The sequence below is a fragment of the Podarcis tiliguerta genome (genome assembly GCF_965153285.1).
Source record: "Podarcis tiliguerta genome assembly, chromosome: 16".
In the NCBI taxonomy this organism is placed as follows: Eukaryota; Metazoa; Chordata; class Lepidosauria; order Squamata; family Lacertidae; genus Podarcis; species Podarcis tiliguerta.
This window is the reverse complement of record NC_139549.1, coordinates 39,638,483-39,654,259: the sequence shown is the minus strand read 5'-3', so window position 1 is coordinate 39,654,259 and position 15,777 is coordinate 39,638,483. Positions and strand designations below refer to the sequence as shown.

Sequence of the window (15,777 nt, the reverse complement as noted above, 5' to 3'; positions counted from 1 at the left end):
AAAGTGCTGTTAAAATCGCGGGGGGGGGGGAGCCCGCATCTGCCCTCGTAGCAGCTGTGTGGAAATGGCAGAAAAACGAAGCCGTCTTAGTAAGAATGCCTTGAGAGGTAGAACGCGTGTGCGCGCTTCAACATGTTCTCACACACATATGTTAACGTGTTTAAAAGATTCAGGTAGGTTCAGGTGTTGGAAAGGTCAGCTGGGCGTGTTGGGTGCGCGTGAAGGCCGGCCACGCGGCCCCTTGACCTGACGGGACCCGGAGGCGGGCGGGCGGAGAGGCCAACGGCCGCCCAGCGTCGCCTCAGGGAGGCCAACGGGCAGCTCGGCGCCCCTCCCCCAGCTCGGCTGGAAAGAGGAGGAAGGCGCTCGAGAGACTTTCCTCGGATCCTTTTCAAACCGGTTTACATTGCTTTGGTTTCGACGCCCGCCCGCCCACTCCCTTTCCGAGCGAGGCCGTTCCCAGAGTTGTAGGGAACCAAGCGTCAGCGCGCGCCGCAAAATCAATCCGCGGGGCGGGGGGGCTCGTTTTTTTATTATTCGTTTTGTAGACGCCAGTGACTCCCTCCTCCTCCTCCTCCTCCTCCCCCCTCCCTCGCGCCTCTTCCCGGCTTCTGGCGAAATCGCAGCAGCAGCAGCAGGATACGGGTTTTCGCGGTGACGTCACGACGGGTGGGCGGGGCCTCTCCCCCTCCCCCCTCCCTTCGCTCGCCTCTCTCGGCCAATGAGCGTCGTCCACATGCCGCGGCCGCAAGAGGGGCAGCCGCGAGTTGGCTCGGATAAATTCTATTAGAGCAGCGGCCGCCGGCTCAGCCAGCGCCGGGGAGGGGAGCCGGGACGAGGGAGGAGGGCAGGAAGCGGGAGAAAGGGACACCCCAAAAGCCCCGCCGCCGCCGCCGCCGCCACACACAAAAAGGGGGGCAGGAAGCCGGAGAGCCGACCGAGGCCTGCGCTGCCGAGCCGGCCGGGGAAGAGCGCGCCGAGGAGCCGCCGGTGCTGCCCCGTCAGAGGCGGGTGGGGCGGTTCTGTCTGCCCCCAACCCTGAGGGCGCTCGCACCTCAGCGAACCCGGAGGGAGGCCACTTACTGACTGCATCTCCGACGGCGAAATCAGGGGAGGAATTCTTTAAAAGGGGTGTCTCATTTTATAAACCCCCCCAAAAAACCCAGTTTGGGTAGCAGCCCCCTCTTTTTGGCCACCCCTTCACAAAACACCCCTCGAGTTGGACCCGTCACCCTGAGGGAGGGCGGAGAGGGCTGGGCGAGGCACCGTTGCCAGTAAAAAAAAAAAAGAGGGGGTGCCTTTCTGAGTTGGGGTGGGAGGAGGAGGGGGAAAAGGGGTTTATTGCCCCCTCGCCCTGGTGGCAGCTGTGGGCCGTCCCTCCCCGGGAAAGATCTCTCCCCAAAGGGTGCGCGAGCCTTGATTTCCTGGCTGGCTTCGCCTTGCTAGAAAGCGCCGGGCCCCCTCTGGATCTCTCGTCTTCGATGGTGACAAATCCGGGGCGGAGGAGGAGTGGGGATCCGTAGGGGAAGGGAGGGTGGCGGGCGAGGAAAGGAGTAGAGAGGGAAGCTAGTGGTGAGCGAGGGTAGGCGCCGCTTTTTTTTTTATTTGCTGCTGCTGCTGCTGTTCCTGCTGCCTGCTTGTGCTGCTGCTGCGAAGAAGGAAGAGGAAGAGAAGCAGCGAAGGAAGGCGAGGGAAACCCGAGCGAGCGAGGCTCCATTTGCTGCTGCTGCCGCTTCTCCTCCGCCGGCCTCAGCCATGGAGAACGCGCACACGAAGACCGTGGAGGAAGTTTTGGCTTATTTCAGCGTCAACGAGAGCACCGGGCTCAGCTTGGAGCAGGTCAAGAAGCTCAAGGAGAGATGGGGCGCCAACGGTAGGTCGGAGCAGCAACCCGCCTCCTCCTCGCCGGAGGGGAGATGCTGCTCCCCCCTCGCTCCCCTCCGCATTTCTTTTTAGCACCATTCTTCTCCTCTTCCCTCGGCCCCTTCTCAAGGCCTAAACGTGTGGCCAGCCACGCACAGGACACATCCGCACCCCCCCCCCGAAAAAACCGGCATCTGCTTCAGGAGCCGGAATAAAAGGAAAGGGAGAGAGAAGATGGCTGACACTCGATCCACCTCGTGGGTTCCCTTCCGTGCCCCAGGCTTCTGGGGCTGTTCCAGCCTAAGAGCTGCCCGCCCGCTTCCCTTTCACCTTTAACGAGGGCAGAGCTGCTTCTGTTTTACACGGAACACGCTTTATATCTCTCTTTTCCCCCCCGTTCTTAGCATCTTAGCCTACTGCTTATTTGACCTTTCTTTCTTTTGTTCTTTTCCTTCCGGCTTGGTTCCTCATTCCTGTTAAACGCTCTTGGTTTAAAAAGAGGCTTCTGAAGGTGCGGGAGGGGGCGAGAAGGCACACTGCTTTCACTGTGTTGCAAAACCGGCATTTGCGTAGGAAATTGTATGACGAGGCCAGAGGTGAGGGAGATACCCTTGAAAAGTGAATAAGTGTATTTTCTTTCCTCCTTGCTTTTTGAAAAAGGAAGGTTGAGGGAAAAATAAAATCTGTTTGTCTGAGGCTTAAGAGAGGTGTGTGAGTTTAAACACCTTTGACCCTGTGTGTGAAGCTCCATTAGAAGTTACGGTTGGCAGCAGTGATGACTTGGCTGAATTTGTAACCTCAGTAGCTTGATGCTTAGGGTAAAATGCTGGGAGCATGAGGCCTGCTCTCTGTCTCAGTGAAAGAAGGCACCTTAACCATTACATTGTTTGTGCCTTTGATATTAAGTTAAACATTCTAAAAAACCCTTTAATGCAGCTGAGGCTTCAAGTATGGATCCTATTATACTAGTTTCTAATAATATCTTGTTTTTTCTTCCTTTCTTGGACGTGCTTTCCGGAAATCTTTATCTCTTAAAGAGCTACCAGCTGAAGAAGGTAAGCAAGTTTGTGAGGCATTTCATATTTCTACATGACATTAATCAGTGTATATTTGACAACTTATGTCTACATTTTTTCTTGGCAGGAAAAACTTTACTTGAGCTTGTTATCGAACAGTTTGAAGATTTATTAGTTAGAATTTTGTTGTTGGCAGCGTGTATATCATTTGTAAGTATCTTATATTTTTTATTTCATATTTGTCTGACCTGCCTTGTATATAAACCTGCCGTGCAGATTCTTCAAAAGTTCTTAAACTGAGAAGTGCAAAAACCATACCTTTTAATTTGCCTTAAGTTTTAGCCTTGGGACTGAATATCATGTTTTCTACCAGAAAGTGTTTTGTCTCTGGATTTTAGTGCAGTTACTTTGACCTCAATCCTAACCATATTTTCTCAGAACAAGTTTGATTTTGCTGGGATACTGCAGTTCAAAGTTGGGTTTTAATATGGGACCAGGATTGCATACCAGTTAAACCAGATACACACTAACATTTTTTGATACACAGTATCAATGGGATATATATATATATATATATATATATATATATATATATATATATGTAGGATCTCCCAGTTCTTGCCTGTTAACCTTGGCCCCAGTAAGAAGGTGAACTAGTATTCTTTGTGTGGTTGATTGTTATGAAACGAACTGAGACTGCTGGAAATCTTTTTTTGGATGCAATGCAAACTGTAAATAGAATTTGCATGGGGGAATATTCCAGTTGCCTTCCCTCGCTGATAATAGCAAGGTGACAGTTGTTGCTCTTGACAGTGACAAGAATGATGACAGCAGTGATGGCACCATTGTTGACCAAATTTGGTAACTGACCTTTGGGAAGCCTCCTGCTTTATATGCAGAATTGGTAGGATGGGACTGTGAAACCGGTTCTGGATATTTTTACTTCTTCCTTATTTAAAAGCCGTTGAATAGATTTAACATGCCAGCTCTGTGTTTGCGGAGAAACAGTTAGATATGCAGCAGAGATCGAAACAGAGGGTGGTCATGGTTCACACATTCTGACATGCTGAAAAGGAAGGGGTAAACCGTAAAAGCATTACATGCGGAGATGATACTTAAACAGACTGGCATGGTGCAAATGGTAGTGTTCTCTTTGGCGAGACTTTAGCTCTAAAATGCTTGGTAGCATTGGACATGTTCTGCCAGCCTAAACTATGGACAGGGTTGATGTGAGGATGATGGAGATAAAGAATGTACAGCACTTTGTAACCTGAAAGGTAGGTTAGAGAAGGCTGGGGTTTGTAGGACTGTGTGCCCACCAACATGTGCTTTCATTATATATGGCAGCTCTAGAGTTCCCCTTTAACTGCAGCTTTTTGTGATGTATTAGCACTTCAGGAGAGCGCCATTACTTCCAGGAGCAGCTTTTCAGGGATCACAAGGCACTGTGGTGGGAAGAAGGGGGTTTAAAAATGGGTTATATGTGGAACCTCCACAATGGCTCTCCCCAATTGTGGATTTATGTGGCAGTTTTCAGAGGAACTAAATTTAATCTTTGGGGCCTTTTTAGAAGCTATAAGAGTAGAAAACAGTAAATGGTGCAGAGCTCTCTTAAGTGCTTGCAAAATAATTGTGGCAGTAGGAAATACGATCCAGAAAAAATGGGTGAGAGGAGGTTTAGCCCTTGTACTAATATGTAGCATAGCATGTTGCTGATCTTGAGCCAGTGAGGGTTTCAGATATCTTGACACTGGCATGTGCTTTCAAAGAAGATGGTCTTCAGTTCTGGTACTTATGCATCATTGCAGTTAGTCAAAGCTTGGCACTGATTTTTCTTGTGGAGACGATTGGCTTAGTCATTCTGGTTTTTTTCTTGCAAAAGTTAACTATGTATGACTATGCCACTTTAAAATGAGCGAACATTTTATGTAAAGGAAGTTGTGAGTATGAGATGAGACCAACCCATTTTGGGATTCACTAGAGGGTATGTTATAAATGTGGATCACATGTGCATATTCAAAATACATTTGCAGTTTTAAAATAGCATTATTGGTTATAAACCTGATTTGAGTGACAGTCCATTATTTGTGTTTATAATTTGATTAGAAATGCTCAAGAATTATGCATTCTGAAAGCGGACAATTAGTGAGCACTACGTCTGAAAAGCTGTGCACGTTAACAACGTGAGATGACATGCCTTGACTTAACCATGCATAGAATTCCCTACAGTTATTATAGTGTGGGTTAGGTTTTCCTGGAATAATCTTTCCTTAAACAATTTCCAGGAAGCAAACCAGTGAATTTATTTCTCCAGAATATATTCTAATATTTTGAAACTGAATCTGGGGGATGTTAATTCCAGAGTTAAAAGCTAGCAGAAAAATGTGAATGATTTTGCTCTCCATATAGTCTTATTTAACTGAATTATTAAAAGTTATTGCTATACAGTGGAACCTCGTGTTACGTACCACCCTCTTTACGAATGCTTCGGGTTACGGGCTCCGCTAACCCGGAAGTAGATGCCCTTTGTTGCGGACTTTGCCCCAGGATGCAAGCAAAAGTCGAGCAGCGCGGCAGCAGCGGGAGGCACCATTAGTGAAAACGCGCCTCATGTTAAGAACAGTTTCCGGTTACAAACAGACCTCCAGAACAAATTAAGTTCATAACTGGAGGTACCACTGTAATCTTGAGGTTTATTTTTATGCTGATTTCAGTAATGCAGGCCTGTATAGAGTATAGATCAAAGATACTTGTGTTAGTTTACACACTATTGGCTATTTTATTTAAAAAAATGACTGTAATCCTTGAATAGTTGCTGTTGAACAATTTCTTTGGTTAAGGTTGCATATGGATGTTGAAATGCAATCCTAGCAGAAGCTTTTGAGATTGTCTTTAGAATTGCTAAGTTTCCATAGGCCCAAAGCTGACAATATTCTAGCCTATAGGCTTTTTGACATCACACATTAAACCATAGTTTGAAGAATAAATTGTTTCTGTGTGAATAAGCTAGTTTGCTGGTGCATGCTGCTGAAAAGTTCATGCTGTGTTCCTCTGCTCTGCCACAGGGAACCAAGTAGGAGTCTGGCTTGTTGTGATATCTGAAACCCAGCTCATGGTTTGATTTTCCCCAAACAAACCATGATCCGTATTCTAAAAATAAACCTTGGTTACTACTTGTGGCTTGTTTCTCTCCAAACAATGAACCTGGTTTTAGACGTCATGACAAGCCAGGCTTGTTTCCTGGCAGTGTAGCAAGAACTGGGGAGGAGTGGAGCAAGAACTTTGAATGCACCAGCACACTGCGTGTTCACATTAAACTTTTTTAGAAGTATGGTGTAGTGAAGTGATGGCCAAACTCCAGCTGTTTTGGGACTACGACTCCCATCATCCCTAGCTAACAGGACCAGTGGTCAGGGATGATGGGAATTGTAGTCCCAAAACAGCTGGAGGGCGAAGTTTGGCCATCACTGGTATAGTGTAACATCTGTCATGTCTGCCAGTTGGTTGAAGTGTACAACATAGAAAAAAGTATTGCACTCAGAGACCTGAAAAAGATGCTTCCTCACTTTTTTCCCTTGAATTTCTGATGCAATTTGGAATCTTAATGTTGGAACAAAGTATTTAAAGGGCCCTAATAGTGAAATGCACGTGAATAAGACTCTTCCCTCCAGAATAATGGGAGAACTGTGCTCCTTAGGAGTTGTGATGATTAATTTACAAAGAGGCCAGGCAGTGCTTAAAAGGACAACCGTGAAGTGTACATTAGGGGAAAACTTGGGCCTATAAATTTTTCATTTCCCCTCTGAGGGAAATAAGACAGTGTCTTTTATCTGTTTTACTGCAAAACAAGCATTTTACTTAAATACAACCTTCCCCAATCTTGGTTCCACAGACGGTGGACTACAGCCCCCATCATTCCCAACAGCATAGCCAATGCTCAGGGATGATGCAGTTTGATCCAACAACATCAGAGAAAACAAGGTTGTGGAAGGTTACTTTAATGTGCAGAGAATTATGTATTGTGTGTCATTCTGGATGATTGTATTTTGCTTCCATATTCATGTGTTCAGGTCTGTAAGTCTATAAAAATAATAAGACTATGCAACTTCCCCTTTCTCTGCTGATGAGTGCTTGCTACATGTTCGTCTTGAACAGTCTTGTTGATGATTTAAAACTCGGAACACCTAAAGTTTGTATGCATGGTGCTTTGTTTGTAAAATAAGGACAGAATGTGAGAACCACTACCCTATAGATTAGGAAAAGTAGTACATGCAAGAGAAGGAAAATATTGTGATTCCAACAAATGAAATTATAAATATTGGACTCTATAGCAGGAACCTGGTTCATTTTTATGAACCAGTGTGGTTGGTGCTGGAGTAGAACTGGTCTGAATCCCTCTTAGCTGTGAAGCTGACTATGTCATCTTGGGGCACACTATTATCCCACCTCAAAGGGTTCTTGTGAGGATAAAATGAGGTGAACCTGTGTATTCCACCTTAAGATCCTTGGGTGGAATAGTGGGATAAAAACAATACAACATTCTTTGCCCTATGAAAGTATGATGCCATATTGCCCTGACCAGTGGCCTTTCTTGTGTTGTCTAATTTTGACGGGCAGTAGCTCTTGAAGGCCTTGGAGGTGTTTTGTAGCTGTGCCACCTAAGATCCTCTCACTACAGGTTGTGTGACTTCTGGAGGTAAAGGATGTGCTATCACTGAATTATGCTCCATTGTCAGGGAGGGCCTTTCTCTAGCACCAGTTCCTACCATATTAGCCTTGATTCTATAATGCATTTTGGGAGATGTGACATTACTTATTTTCCTGAACAAAAATGGCTTGCTGTGCTTCTAATAGTGACCATGAAATTGGCATGGGCAGTTTAGTACACACAGTTGTTATCCTGGTGCTGGAGAATAACAGATGCAACATAGATAAGGTTAAGTTATTGGAACATGAAGGATCATCTTACTCACTTGTATACAAAGACACAATCCTTCATACTAAGCATTCATACACAGTGTTCTAGCTTCGGCATTCTCTGACTTCTGAGAATTGGCCTATGTATCTGATGTTGCTTCTTACGGAGTAGGATACTTGTAGCCTGAATTACATAGCCGCCAAACCAATAGCCTCTTTTTTGGTAACTCCAGTAACTACAAATAAAATCCTGCTCTCTGGCAGATTGAACTTAGTTTTGTTAATTTTGTTGAACTTAGTTTTGTTAATTTTGTTAAACTTTGAAACAGGATTGAAGAGGGATTCTAGCAGATGTGATCTATGCTTATGTGTGATATGCCGAATAGTGGAGATTAGAAAATATACGCTATATGAGAGTTTAGAAAGGAAGGTGGCTTTATCATTCTTTTTAGAAATTTGGCAACCTTTAAACATTGAGTATTTTTATCAAGTATTTGATATGCTGTAAAGCAGGTACTGTATCTTCTACCTTTTCAGACGCAGCACCCACTTTTAACCCAAACATGCATTTGGGGACCCATTTCTTAATCTTCCACCATAATATTTGTGTAGTGGTAGTGCTCCTATTACGGCCCACCGTGGATCAAATTGTGACTGACTAGTGCATCCTGACTCACCATTTGAAGACCAGTGCTGTAAAGAATAATATGTAATGTATTAAGAAGCACTGCAGTAAAAAAATTGATAGAATATCTTAGCGGTGGGTGCTCCTTTATTGACTAACTTTCTGTAACAACTGCTAGGGAGAGTTTTTTGGCTGTGAATCATGGAAAGAGTGGAAATAACCTGAATTGATTGTGGACAGTGTCTCTAGGGCAAAATAATTTGTATGGGATAACTTGTTATCAAAACTATTGCAAAGGAATGCTTTATCTGTTTAATTTTAAATGAATAATGGTAAATTAATAAAAACAGTATGCCATTAAGAGTCCATACAGCACTCCAGAGAGCATGAGTAAAACAATAGCATTAATAAGGTACTGTGAATTCCAAAAAAGTACTAAATGTGTATAAAAACAACAACTAATTTTAGCAGGAGTTGGACAGAGAAGCAAATCTAGTTAAATGAGAATGGCATACCCTCCAACATTTCTCCAGTGAAAATAGGGATGTCCTGTTCCATAATAATTTGATTACAGTATTTATACCCCGCCCATCTGACTGGGTTGCCCAAGCCACTCTAGGCAGCTTCCAACATATATAAAAACATAGTGAAACATTAAGCATTAAAAATCTTCAGATGTCTTCTAAAGGTTGTATTTAGCTCGTTGGCTCGGGGTTTACATAACTCCGTACCTTCCAATGAAAATAGGGACGTCCTAAGGAAAAGCAGGACATTCTGGGATCAAATCAGAAACCAGGGCAGCTTCTGTAAATGTGGGACTATTGCTGGAAAAAAGGGACACTTGGGAGAGTCTGGAATTGAGTGGGATGCATGTTCTATGTGCTTTTTTATCTAGCACTTTACAAGGTTTGTAATGCTGATCTCATTCATGACCCAAAATCAGATCTTTAGGCTTGTGGGCAGTGAATTTAATTCTGCTTTATTTCAGAATTAGTCATTAGATACAGCACTGGTTCATTAGTATTACCCATCTTTGTGTTTAGCTGATCTTTGGAGGCTCATGAAAGCAGTGAGACTTGCTGTTTTCAAGAACCTCCAAAGGTCAGCTCAGGATCAGACCCAAGCTGGGGCAAGTGTTCACCTATAGTTTTCACTGGTGAGTTCATTGTGACTAGAGTACAAATCATGCACAGAAATATATTAAATACATAATGGCATAGTCTTTTTTATGTGTGATGACAATTCTTAAGAACTGGTCTGCCTACCCCCAGTTGTTTTATAGCAGACTGCTTCTGCCAAGTCTGTCAAATGCCCACTAGAAGCTTTGACCTTTCACACAGCCAGTAGCCACACAGGAAGCCCAAGTGCTAACATGCCAAAACATTCACATTTGTCTTTCCTTTTTAAAGCTTGGGCCTATATCGTGTTATACACTAGGCTGAGTCTTACATGGTTGAATACACACAAAATGCCCTGCACATAGAAAGCAGGTTGTCCAGGAGTAGGATTTTAGGATAGCATGTTGGTTTTCTGTGTGTGTGCAAGAGTGTTTCGGGGGTGGGTTCTGTCATGTGATCTCTTCCCTTCCAACCTGAAACAATCCAAGCTTGCCACCTCAACTGATTGCTGTTTGTGAGAACAAGTGGTCATTAAACGTGTGTTAAGAGTCTTGTGTGGTATGGAAATGTCACACACCGTTGTATGATGTCTGCTATGTAGTTCAGAACTTAAAAGGTGACAAACACGATGTTTAGAGACATTAAACATTTGATACCAATCTGCATGTACGTTTTCAGGACTTGCAAATAGAACTTCATATTGGGCAAAAGATTCCTGCATTGCAGAAGGTTTGACTAGTTGACCCTTGTGGTCCCTTCCAACTACGACTCTAGGATCTCAGAGACTCTTGACTACCTATAGCTTACTATTCCATGCCCATCCCTAGTTGGTGTACCTATTTGCTTCAGGTCTCATAATCTTTTGTAAGCAGCAGTGGTATTTTAAACATTTTTGGAAGGTTTATGAAACAGCACATATTACTACAACTCAAAGAATCACTTCTAAAAGTCTTAGCAATATAAAGCCGCAATCCTATATCTGTGTATTGAGCTTGGTAGAACTTCAGAGCAAGAATCCCAATATAAAGGGAATAATGATAATCTAATCAAGATCAGTTCATAGGACTGCTTTGTGGTAGAATTAAAAAAAAATGTTACAAGAAATATCAAGACAGTTATTTGTATTTACTAACGATTTTATGGTTTCAGTGTGTATATTTTGATTGGTTTGCTTGCTTGTGGGGATCTTGTGATGATGTACAACAAATAGTCTAAATAATTAAAATATGCTAAATTTTGTATTTTGCTATAATGCCGGCAAACGTTGAAGTTTGGCTTTAAAATGCAATACATGAGTGACTAGTTTATAATTTGTGAATGTAGAGAAGAGGAAAGGCAGATGGCAGCTACAGTGGATCTTTACATAGAATTCTCCAGTTTCAACTTTTTCATGTTAATTGTACTAACCTCTCATAAAGGAAATTGTTCATTATAAGGTTGGCACAGCTCATTGTTAAAGATTACATCCTCTTTGGAAGAGAAAAGTGAGATGTAAGATGTGGTTTTTGTAATTGGTGCTTTATACCTAGCAAGGTGTCTAAAATCAGCATGGCTGCTATTAATGAAATGAACCATTTGACAATTTGAGCATTTATTTTACACAGCAGGTTTCTAGACCTCACAATTCCTTAAGAAAAAGCTGCTGTGTATGGGAAACTTCAGCAAATGCTTATAAGAGTTTAGGATGGGATATATTGGAACTGGTCTCACTCCCTTCTTGTGGCCTGGAAGTCAGTTATTTGTGTTCTCATCTTCTAGTTCCTCCTCTAATTGATGCCTCTCCGGTGCCCATTGTCTGTGCTGGGTATTGTAGAGAAAGGTGGATCAAAAGATATTCAGTTTATCATGAGCCAGAAACTAAAGACAAGCATGAAACATGTAGATATGTATACAGTGGATCCTCAGGTTATGTTACCTTCGGGTAACGTAACTTTCAGGTTGCAAACGCGGCAAACCCAGAAGTGTATACGTCCGGGTTTCGCCGCATGCGCAGAAGTGCTCTATCGCGCTGCGTGTATGTGTAGAAGCAGCAACTCTAGATGCAGACTTTTGGGGATACATACGGACCCCCGGAACAAATTAAGTTCGTATCCGGAGGGTCCACTGTACTGTATTATATTCCCTGTGCCTCAGTGGGAGGTAATGTGCCTAAAAATCTGGATGAATTGTATTTTCTTGATTTTCTTATTTTATCTTTTTGTAAACCACTTTGAGAGTATTTTTACAATGAAGTAGTGTATAAATTTTATGAAGTGAATTAATCATCTTAAATCAGTAATATATATTTATTGTTTTTATTTTATGTCATATTGAGCATGGTGGACTTTTAAAAATTGGCTGTCTTACTGGTGCTCTTATTCCATTGATAGATGCCGTTGCAGAGGCATTTAATCTCTTATTTAAGTACTAGGATCCTGAATACTTCAGTCACATCATAGCTGTATAACTGGAGCTCCATCAAGTGGCTAATGATAAGTTGTAGCAACAGCCATTTAAAAGAGCCAAGATTAAATTTAGGAGTGAAATCTAGATTCTGCATTCCAACCCACCAGAAGGTGACTTTCTAATGAAATTTTCCTCTATTTAAGATTTATCATTCCCCTCAATCTAGAAACTGCCTTCCCTATAGCCTTTAGTGCAGTACAGCATTTCCTCCATTCTCTATTTCCCACAGCCTGTGTACCCACCTGGAAAATAGTTCTATTTAACAAGATTCCTCTTCTTTCAGCTTCCTATTGACTGGCTTCCAAGCACTAATGATTTCAGCATTATTAAGTTTGTTCATTTTTACTTCCTGTTGCACAATATGTTGAATATAGTAGTAGATATTTTCTGCATTAATCGTTGCAGAGTTTGATACAGGCTACCAAGTAAGTGTAGATTAAATGAAATTTTGCCTGTGACTCTTAAGTACCCCATTCAGTGACCTGGTTCACATGTAACATTAAACCATGGTTTAGTGGCGCATGTGAACCCAGCACAGCACAAGCCATATTTTGTTGTTGGCTCCCTAACTTTAATTATGTTTCAACATTGTGGGTGACCCCAGACATTGTAATTCTTTCAGTTTGTATAAGGATTTCCACTGCTCTTGCATATTCTTCCCACTGAAAGCAGCTCTTCATGTTTGTGTTGGAGATGGTTTCTAAAAGTGGTCTGGGATGACTTCTGAGGCAGCACAGGAAATGCTTTGGGGAAAACTAGGGCTCAGGGGCTCAGAAATCTTTTGATAAAGGCATTTATCTACCTAAGATCAAGTTTCATCATGGATTTTTATAATATCCAGTAGCTATGGGAGCACCCATGTAGATACAATCAAGGAACTACATGTATTCAAGAGAGTACTTGACTGCATTTAGCTGTAAATAATTAGGAGGGCACTTTCCTACGTTTCCTGATATTAAAGTAAATTATTCTTTATGTTGATGAATCTAAATAAGGGGATAGCTGCAAGCTGAGCTTGAGCTCTGTTGGGTCTGACATCTTTTTAAAAAATACACACATGCAGTATTGTATGAAATTTTGCTGAGACATTCCACACTTCTTCCATTTTTATGATTTAATCACTTTGGTTTTTCTAGTGCCCTGTCAGTATTTTAGCACATATGCACCTCTTAACTGTGTGACACCTTATCCAGAAAATGTCAACTACATTCTAGTTCCTGATCACCCTGCAACCAGCTCAGTATTACATGACTTAACCTTCTCTATTGTTAACAGAGAGGAGGCTTGGCTTTAAGGAATGTGGGACTTAGTAGCAGATTATAATGACAGTTTAGAACCTGATAAATATTACCATGTTTCAATCTCAGAATAGCAAACTAACCAAGCATAAGCATGGTAGCACAAAGCTTACTATGTATTAAACTACTAAAGTCTTATCTTTAAGAAACTGTTGCAGATTGTGTCTCCGGATTTTATTTTTTAAGACTAACCTCTAACATTGCCATGTAAACTACCCGAGAGAAAAAAATACATTATTAAAAAATTTATACACACACACACATACTGTGTGTATATATATATATATATATATATATATATATATATATATATATATGTTTCCTCACTCTAATTTATTTAGGCATTGTTAACAAAGCTAAACTTTGTAATTTGTTTTGAAAATAAAAGCTACAATTCTAGCCTTCTAACATGCAATGTACTTTCAAATTCAAGCCATTTAGGAAGGTGAAGATGGGATTATTTTTGTAAAATGAAATTTGCTTTTAGCTTCTAATGTGTCGCTTAAGTGACTTTTCTTTTTAACTGGTGCAATAAATCCTAGGGTATATCTAATTACCAATGACTAACATATAGCTAAAATAAAGACAACTGTTATAGAAAATACAGTACATAATATTTGAATATGTAAAATGACCTGTTCTTCAATCTCTCTTGTAGGTGTTGGCCTGGTTTGAAGAAGGTGAAGAAACAGTCACAGCCTTTGTAGAGCCTTTTGTAATCTTACTCATATTGGTAGCCAATGCAATTGTGGGTGTGTGGCAGGTGAGTGAGTATTTTGTAATGCTTGAATCTTGAAAAACTTCATAAACATTGTTCCAATAGGCTGCAACTTGTACAGACTAATTTTAAGTAAATTTGCTATATATATTTTTGATTAGCCTGAAAGTAGATGCAAGTTGTGAAATAGTGGAAATAGTTCAGCATTTCAGATTTAGTTATTTGAGAGATGCTCTACATTGTAGAAGTACTGCAGGATCCAAAGAGCCATGCAACTAATTAAGCGAACCCAAGGAAACTTAGGACTTGTATTGCTTAAGCAGCAGCCCTCCATATTGTGTAATAAGTTTCTTTTGAAATCAGGAAGTTACAGGATGGATCTGCTGTACTAGAAATTAAATTTTGAGAGTTTGTGAAGAATGCTGAACTTTAGGTCTTTTTTTGTTTAGTTTTAATTAAGTTTTTTTGTGTTACAAAGAAGAAAACAGTGGTACATCTATTGTCTCCATTTAGGTCATTTATGAGAATTGAGTATTTTGGGGGATGAGGGGATACATGTGTTTTTCATAGTTTGAATTGCTTCTGCATGGTGTATTTATGGTAGTTCTAACTTGCATGCATGGACTGACATGCCATTAAGGTTAGGAAAACCCAATTTGCCCTGAACTACTTCCTCAGTATGCTTTTATTGTCTTTTATATAATAATATGACATGTGAATTGGTTGTTTTGTGTATTTGAGAATGTATGTGTTTATAGTAACAGGCAGTGGTAGAAACTGATATATAAAAGCTAATTGCCATATGGCACCTTAAACCTGGGTTGCGGCTGCACTTAAGCTCTTGTTTTTACAAGATAACAAAGCTGAAAATGAATTGTGTATATTGTCAGCTCCAGTTAAAATATTATGTTAGTTTTTCATATGGTCTAGTCCTCATCTGAAGACTGCAAAATGCTTCTCCTGCCTACCCTACAGATACTCTTATGTGGGTCCTTTCTTCAGTCTTCAGAGAGTAGCTGGAAATGGGAAGGCAGAAAAAGGTCCCCCTTTCCTTCCACTCTGCATTCAAGCTCTAGATCAGGAGTAGGTAACCTAAGGCCCGGGGGCTGGATGCAGCCCAATCGCCTTTTCAATCCGGCCCGTGGACGGTCCGGGAATCAGTGTGTTTTTACATGAGTAGAATGTGTCCTTTTATTTAAAATGCATCTCTGAGTCATTTGTGGGGCATAGGAATTCATTCATTTTTTCCCTTCAAAATATAGTCTGGCACCCCACAAGGTCTGAGGGACAGTGGACTGGCCCACAGCTGAAAAAGGTTGCTGACCCCTGCTCTAGATTCTCACTACACCCCCTTTCCTTCATATTACATATATCCTTCTGGCACCACCTTAACTGAAGAGAATGCAAACAACAGCAGACCACCAGGGTCAGGCGGTGACAGCAGATTTGGGCCACATTCACAGCACACATTAGCAGATTTTCTTTTATACTTCTAACTAGAACCTTGAAAACCCTTTATTTTTTTGACTGTTTCCTTTTGCTGGCTCATCAAACAGCTTGAGTCTTAAATGCACTTTAACATATTTATATTTGTCAAATCAAGTAGTTGCCAGTATGAATACATAAATTGCCCCAATACATAAATTGGTCACCCATTTTGTAGGAAGTTATTTCTATATCAAGCTTATGTATAGTAGGGCCCACAGCCTTCATATCCTGACAGACATGGAGTTCCCTTACCCCCAATTTGTGTATTGGCGATTATTGCTATGCAGGA

The 15,777-nt window shown here is 41.7% G+C and overlaps 1 protein-coding gene across 3 annotated transcripts in view; it reads left to right on the top strand.

The window, feature by feature from the left end:
- The first annotated feature begins 331 nt into the window (after positions 1-331).
- Positions 332-15,777, top strand: part of ATP2A2 (ATPase sarcoplasmic/endoplasmic reticulum Ca2+ transporting 2) — a 52,245-nt gene continuing 36,799 nt past the window's right edge. Inside the window, exons 1-5 of one of the 3 annotated variants that reach the window (XM_083418908.1) lie at positions 440-1,267; positions 1,308-1,873; positions 2,901-2,918; positions 3,007-3,089; positions 13,941-14,045. In XM_083418908.1, the coding sequence (XP_083275034.1) occupies positions 1,756-1,873; positions 2,901-2,918; positions 3,007-3,089; positions 13,941-14,045 (324 nt within the window). In that variant the 5' untranslated portion in view covers positions 440-1,267; positions 1,308-1,755. Of the gene's footprint in view, positions 1,874-2,900; positions 2,919-3,006; positions 3,090-13,940; positions 14,046-15,777 lie in introns of all 3 variants that reach the window. The other 2 variants (XM_083418907.1, XR_014506198.1) reach the window with 2 other exon arrangements.